At 34.7% G+C, this 7725-nt stretch overlaps 1 protein-coding gene across 1 annotated transcript in view; it reads right to left on the bottom strand.

Annotated features, from left to right (window-relative positions):
- The window catches only part of LOC101501748 (protein SWEETIE), a 53637-nt gene that overhangs the window by 5392 nt on the left and 40520 nt on the right, over window positions 1-7725 (bottom strand). Inside the window, 15 exon segments of the mRNA XM_004489062.4 lie at window positions 159-224; window positions 1171-1635; window positions 1754-1957; window positions 2051-2179; window positions 2395-2481; window positions 2678-2734; window positions 3809-3877; window positions 3992-4136; window positions 4418-4623; window positions 5582-5675; window positions 6578-6645; window positions 6738-6794; window positions 6873-6972; window positions 7113-7162; window positions 7667-7725. The exon segment at window positions 7667-7725 is cut by the window's right edge and continues 11 nt beyond it. Coding sequence (XP_004489119.1) covers window positions 159-224; window positions 1171-1635; window positions 1754-1957; window positions 2051-2179; window positions 2395-2481; window positions 2678-2734; window positions 3809-3877; window positions 3992-4136; window positions 4418-4623; window positions 5582-5675; window positions 6578-6645; window positions 6738-6794; window positions 6873-6972; window positions 7113-7162; window positions 7667-7725 — 1856 coding nt within the window.

The raw sequence follows: 7725 nt of genomic DNA, 5'->3' as shown, positions 1-7725 counted from the left end.
GAAAACAGATGAAAATCCTGTAGGGAAAAGACACTATTCAAGAACAAATCCTGCCTAATCAGGAAGAGACGGCTTCAAGTGTTTTAAAAAATATACCCCCAAGGAGATAAAATATAAGGCAGAGTTACAATCCTGAAATCAATTTATTTAATGTGTACCTGTGATAAAATTGAAATCGCAAGACTACTCCAAGAATTATCCATGTGTGTGGAATACGAAAGAATCTGCCTCCATTAAACATAATCAGAAATATGAGAATTCACTTCATGATCATTTCATATAATATGCATTTAACTATGTTCAAAGGAATTATCATGAATAAAAACAAGCACAACTCTTTTACAGTCCAATATCCTCGTACAGAGTAGTGGATTGGAATTGATATACTGACGTAGTGCAGATACGTCAACAATCCTTTTTTGTTAACAGTCAACTATTCTACTCTGTATCAATCATTTATGTCAGGCTGTCTGTAGATTTAAGAGGTTCCTGATGTTCCAAATTCAACGCTATCACAGATGGATCTAAATAAGATATTTTACAGTTCAAAAGTTGTATAAATTTTATAAATGGAAGAAAACAGAGAACCTAAAATTTCATCAGGACTAATTTATTAAATGATAAATAGGATTAAATAACTAATGTGGATGTCAATCATATGTGCAAGTTCTCTGTCCAGGATAATTTCTCCTAAAACTCGATTAGGTGGACGAACATCAATGGTTTTACACACTCCCTCATGTAAGGACCCTTAAGCATAGACCCACTTTACCTTTTGTAAATTGCAAGGAATTGAGCTATTAACCGCTTGGTCAACAGAGGGTTTAATACCATATAATGGACCAAATCTTAAACAAGCATAAACTATAGTTGAAGTGCAGACACATGAATGGTTTTATGTTTCACACCATCCCATATGATATTTATTTAATTCTCTGAGGCCCAAATAATTAACTTCTATACAGAGTTCATGAACTTATTAAAATAAGAAATGTGCAGTTACTTGTTCTTATCAAATTAAATGGATAAGTACAAGGAAATATCATCAGGGTAAAAATATGTTGTCTTAATAGGGTTTGATTGAGAGGATTGCATCTTGCATCCATGACAAACAATAACATGATGCCTTAGAACTGTATGTTAAAGAATACTGTAAGAAATAACACCCACCTGCAGCAATTCTTTGCAAATATCTTTGTTAAGCAATTCCGCTCCAAAAAAACTCTCAGTTGAAAGAAATTGAAACATAGGCAGTGCAATTTCATATAACTTCAAGCCTGGGGATTTTACTTCATCGCCTGGCGAGTTCCCACCATGTTTCACATTAACAAAAGCCAACTGTATAATTGGTCTGTACATGATAGGATGTTGTGACTGAAACAGACCAAGAAGAGAAAAGCCCCACAGGAACTTGAAATCTTCAAACTTCAATTGGACCATGCTATACTGACTTGTTGCAACACTATGTTTGTGTGTGTTTTTTACCGAGGCTTTGATGTAATCATTTCCTTCAGAATTCACTGGAACTGCGTCAAGTGCAAGTGCTTGCAAAATTACAGGCCAAGATTCATCCAAGCATGGGCGTAATTTTGACGAAACAACAGGCGATTGCAGTCCATCAAGAAACAAATTCCACTGCAAGTATCATAATGAGAAGGCAACTCTGAAGACATTATATCATAATGATCCAGGTTCATCTCTTAAATGAAACTATGCACTCACGGATACCTGAAAAGTTAATATTCAGACGTACCTTCTTCTTGGGGCTCAGGCACAAGCATAAATAACTATAATCCTTCAATGTATGGATCCAGTACTTCCCTAGAACACTGGAGCTCTTTTGGAACAATGGTAATAATGTCAGGTACTCATCGGGAACTTCATCTTGATGCTTCCTCATGGATGCATATATATAACACTTAAGAGAAGCATGAGCCGCAAGAAGTCTTACTTTGATCTAAAATGTGAATAATAAAAAAGATTAAAAAGCTAGATATAAAAATATTGAAATATATGATATATCAAGTTTCTACAACAATTAGTCACATGCCTTGCTTGTGACCCATTCTGCAAATGAAGGATAATAAATGTCCTCAAAGTCATTCAGTGGGCGTGAAATCAAAGAGAATATGCGCCTGACCACCACTTTATCTCCACTGATTATTCCACTTGTTAATATCTGAAATTATTAAATATTACTGAGTATAAATAATGTTTGATTTCATAGTTGAGGAGCTTCCCAAAAATATTTCACCTCCAAATAGCTAACTTGAGATATGTTTAGTGGAAAAGGCCATGATTGGATGAATAGAAGTATTTTGGGGGGATTTCAAAATATGTAAATAAATCAATTTCAAAGGTAAAGGAAATGAATAGAACGATGAAAGCTAAAACCTTGGTAGCCAAGTGCAAGCCTGCCTCCAATAAGCTAGGACTAGAAGACGTGTCCAAGGTGGTGCGAACTGCAGATACTAGCTGGGCCTATATTTATAATAGTTTCAGTTATTCCAAGTGAATCACAAAACTCATAATCTACTGTAGGGTGTTTTAAACACACAATCATGTGCATATATCAAATAATACTTGAAAAGAAGAAAAAAAATCCTCAGTTGATATAAAAATTAATTGAGATGTTGTCCTGTAAAGAATTTAGGGGAGGGGACATCTTGTTTAATACCTGATACTGTTCAAGTAGAAGATGCCCAGGAAGCTCAGGGTCAGCTGCTTTTTCAAACTGTTAATCCAAACTCGCATATAAGAACGAATTAACAAAAAATTGCCAGTAGGGGAGATGATAAGATACACCAGCAGAAAATAAACTGATTAAATATTCCAACATGAATTACTGATAATTAATAACGAATGAGCTCTTCAATACTCGGTCAAACAATGCATTTTTTTACAGAGTAAATAACCATAAAACTACCCCAATTGTTTAGATAGAAGAAAATATGTGCAAGGGTGTGTGGATAAAAGAATAAATAAAATTAGAGATATGAAATGAGCTATTAGGATTTTATATTAGGCCTAACTCATTCTTACAAACCGGCTTGTAAAGTGAAGAGTGTCTTTCTTTATAAACTCATTTCAAGCTTTATCTCTATTCAACGTAGGAATAGGGTTTTTCACAATACACTCCATCGCGCCGAGCACTATTAGGCTTGGTAGGTGGCCCGAATCATAGACTCTGATACCAACATAAAGTTGAATAGTAATATAGTTCTAGTATCAAAAGAGAGAGGGTATGCAATAAATATATACATATATGGCTTAACCTACTCAATCCCTAAGATTACAAAATAGAATCAATTAAAAGGGAATAGGATCTATAAAAAATACATAAACATTAGAAGCAATCTTGGAGGATAAATTATCATCAAAGGCATAGGTTCATGTGAGAAACATAATACATAGAAAAGACAAAATAAGTCTTCAGTAAAATTAGGCTCTCCAATGCCTTTAATTATCTGTCAGGGAGGCTCACTAAAATATATCATTTTCTGAACACCAGATCTACAAAGTGCAAAGGAATCATGAAGATACAAGCATTTCACCCATTCCAAAAAGTAAAATATAACAAAGAGAATAATAGTTAGCAGACCCCGTCCTAAAGCCTCTCCCTCTGTTCTAGCACGGCCACTAGAGCTAATAAGAAGATGTTATAGGGGAGAAAAAAGACGAAGAAAAAACTACAAATTAGCTACAGGAAAAGACTTAATCTCAGTGCCATAAAACTCTTTGCATTTAAGCTATCAAAAAAGAGGAAAAGGGAGAGAACAGCCATCATATTTCACAGAGAACATACTACCTTATCCACAATAGTGCCAAGAAGACTGACGCCTACTGGCTGCATGTTTTCAAACTGAATTGTGCTAATCTGATGGGGAAAAAAGAGGTAAGGGCGTGATTGATTTTTAATATATTTTCAATAATTCACAAGAACAAAGGGTAAATTATTTATTGCTCATATATTATAATTGGTCAGCAGTACCTGATAAGCAAGTGATATTAACTCTTGCAAGTGGAGAACAAGCCAATCACCAGAGGCCTTCCCACTTGCATGTTCTTTCCTGGCCAAAAAGAGGTCAAAATGAGCAGGATTTCTTCCTACAGCATCTGGTAGATGGCTCAAACATCTGCAATAAAATTAATGACTCAAATTACATGCAAAAGTAGAGAGACTTAAAAACAAGATTCTTTAATTGGAAAAAGAAAAGATTGGCCTCAAAATATAAATTACTGAAGAATGATGACATTTTTAGCATTAGATACATTAACATCACATGACATAATCCTCTATTAATTATCTTCAGTGGTTAAAAAGAGCAGGTGAAATTATACAAATTTGAAATAGGATAAGTTTTATCATTGTTATATTTATAGTGAAAATTAAACTACATGACTATGAAATACATACTCTGCCGCAAAAAGTCTAGTCCTATATCTGAGGTACTTCTCTCTATTAGCTGCACCAGTGGAAGCTTGAAACTTGTAATTCTGCGTGTTGTTGGAGCCAGAAACCATATTTTCTTCATCCCCAAGGTTCAACCTTGAATCACCATCTGAAAAATCATTTACTGCATTGTTATTAATTTCAGTGTTCCTCATTGACGTTGCAAGCACCTGCAATAATCCCCCATTAAACCATTGTCAAGATTTGGTGAAATGTTATAGAAAGCATTATGAAGGGGTATGAGAAAGGGGACAATTGAAGGATAAGGATGAGAGAGAGAGGGTAAAGGATCATTTTTGTAATAAAGGGGTGGCTATAGCCATCAGGCAGAAGCATTCATGCTTCTCTGATACCTTCTTTCTTTCTTATTAAGGTATTTCCATTAGATACTGTACTTGGAGCTTGCCCCAAGCTTGCTCGCTTCTATTAGTCTCGTCATAAAACCAGTTCCTATCACAATGCTAATGCATATACAGACACTCAAAGTCAAGATACTGGATTCTCGCTATACTATTGCTCTAACAATACATGGACTTATATGGATAAAATAGTTGTTTTGGGAACTGAAGCTTCCTTAAGTAATTTGCATAAGAGGACCAAACATATCAAAGTTGATTGCTCTTTAATCTCTGAAAGGATCTCGTGATAATTCATTGCTACTAACTTTGCCAGCTTAACACATCAATCAGCAAAAAAAATCAGTCTCTTGGGGGCCCCTCTTAGCTACATTTGTAACAAACTTAGTACATATTATATATCTCATCCGGATTGATGAGAAAGCACACTTGTTGGAAACATCAACAATGCCTTAATGTATCACTAAATCATTTGCTGTGTATAGACCATTTTCTTCCTATAAGATACTCTTGTATGGGGATGAATAGCTTATGATCTTATGCTTTTTCACAGGATAAGGTTAATTCTGGAGCCTTCTTCTCTCACTCTCTTAGTTTTACAAGTCAAATCCCCACATCTATCATATATATATGATAGTACTAAACAAACCTTAGATAGAGCCCCCTTGCAATCAAAGAATCTTTAGACGCCTACGTCTACATGCCTAGAAGGACTTACAAGGAAGCTTGTGAACCATGTAGAAAAACATGCACTTTGAAATAGAAAGCTTACCACTTTGCGACATACTGATATCCAATGGGAAGGACATGAAGGACATGATGCATAGAGTAATCGCATAATTGTGCTTCGCACTAAGTTACCAATTCTGCAAAAATGAAAGGAGTGAGAACTAAGCTACCTTAAACCAAATGGCAATAACTATTGTTAGCCAATATCTATTTACTTAATAAAATATAAATGCTAACCAAACATTTATCTGAATCCCCATAGGAATAAAATCAGTATCTGTTAGGACTTAGACTGGGAGAGTTAGTTACTCGTAGTTAGTTAGTAGGTTACATGTTTTGTTAGGATTATTTTGTGTAAATAGGGAGTTGTGGAGTTAGAATGGGATAGCTTTGAATAATTAGAGTGCTCCTTTGGGGTAACCTTGAGTGTCAGGTTATCATCTTCGTTGTTAATCTCTTGTATCTTCTCTTTCAACCTCACTACATGAATAAGAAATAATCCATTTGTTTACAATCGTTATTCCTTTGAATCTGCTTTTACACCATTACTCTAGGAATTCTTTCTTGCTTAAAGAAAGGTTCCTAACAGTAACCATAGTGTTCCTGGGAATATCATTACTAAGAATGCAATCATATGCGTTGAACTTGAAACAAATTCATCCATATGTTATCGGAGAGTTTCACTTTTTGTTTCAATCCACATTTAACATGAGATTTTCCAAAGGGTCATCTATGTCAGCGATGGAACGGTGCTGGACGACTTCATAATTTTTAACTGGTATTTTCTTCTGCTGACTTCTCTAGGAGAATAACATATACCTATCTGTATTCCTTCAGACATCTCTGGCTATCTATACACATTCTTACATATTAAAATAGAGTGAAGAGAAAACTACAATTTCATGTAACTAATATTAGAAGAAAAGTGTTTCATGAAACTAATATTAAAAGAAAAGGGCTTCAGGCTTAGCATAACCCAAGAATTAATCAACAGGTAAGGGTAAGAAAACATTTTTTTTCCTTTTTTTTATTGACATACTCTGAATCAGTTTCTTCATCCAACATAAAGAACAGGTTATCTTCAATCTGGTCAACAATAACGGAAGCCTGTAAAAATTAAAACCAGGTTTCAGCACAAAAATAATATAGGCTAATTATATATCTATATTGAAAATCCTGCCAAGGTAAAAAAAACCAACCGGATCTTTCTCAATTAGATGTCTTAGAGTAGACACAGCAAGATGGCGTAAAGTTGGCTGCATCAAGAAAAAAAGCTCCTTGAAGAGGGTGAACAACAAATTATTACCAATAACGAAAAATATGCAGGAAAAAACCTGTCTTGATGACAATGTAGAGAGAAGAGTTTGAACATGCGAGTGTACAGAAACAGCTTTGGGTGCAAAAAGAACAAGTTGTTGAGTGAAGCGTGCACTCCTGCAATAAAACAAGCAAAACTACTAATAATCATCGATAAAGACAATACTTGACTGATAAGGACTTTGCCAAAAGCCAAAGATTAGATGGCCATTAGAAAATGTAAGTTATATGATAAAACATGGAATTTATAAACATACTCAAGCATGGTGGAAGTTTCTTGCCAGCAGCTTATCTCAGCAATGGCCGACTGAAATGAAAAACAATGTAAGAAGTTTAGGTTTTTCAAAAAAAAAAAAAAAAAAAAAAACAGAAAGTCCTAGGTTTTTGTACATTTTATTATGAATAGATTAAATGTAATGGTTCTGGTAGAAGTGAAAAGGCGTTTTGTGACAACGAGCAATCTATTATGCCTGATTTTCATTGTATGGTTGGAGTGCAACTGTTGTATCTTTAAGGAAGTTACTTTGACACACAGTTGATTGGGTATCAGATTACGCATTTGGCTTCTATTTGGCCTGAATGCCTAATGCTCATGGTCTTATGGGAGCTTACCAAACAGACATGCTGAGAAATTGAGTAGCTTCGCCTCATTACTGTTTTTGTTTATTTTTTTAATATTTTCCATTTCATTTGTATTTTCTTTTTAATCAAAGAGAATCCCTAGTCTTCCAAACTATTCACAATTATCTTATGTTTCTTCGTAGCGGGATTCGTCTAATATTAAACCATAAATTAGTTCTAAAAATTCAACCTTGGAGCGTGTGAAAAAGATGCTTCCTGGTACAAGCTCGGGACCAAGAACAGTAACTA

Source organism: Cicer arietinum, chromosome 3 (genome assembly GCF_000331145.2).
Source record: "Cicer arietinum cultivar CDC Frontier isolate Library 1 chromosome 3, Cicar.CDCFrontier_v2.0, whole genome shotgun sequence".
NCBI lineage: Eukaryota > Viridiplantae > Streptophyta > Magnoliopsida > Fabales > Fabaceae > Cicer > Cicer arietinum.
This window is presented reverse-complemented; position numbering and strand designations above follow the sequence as displayed.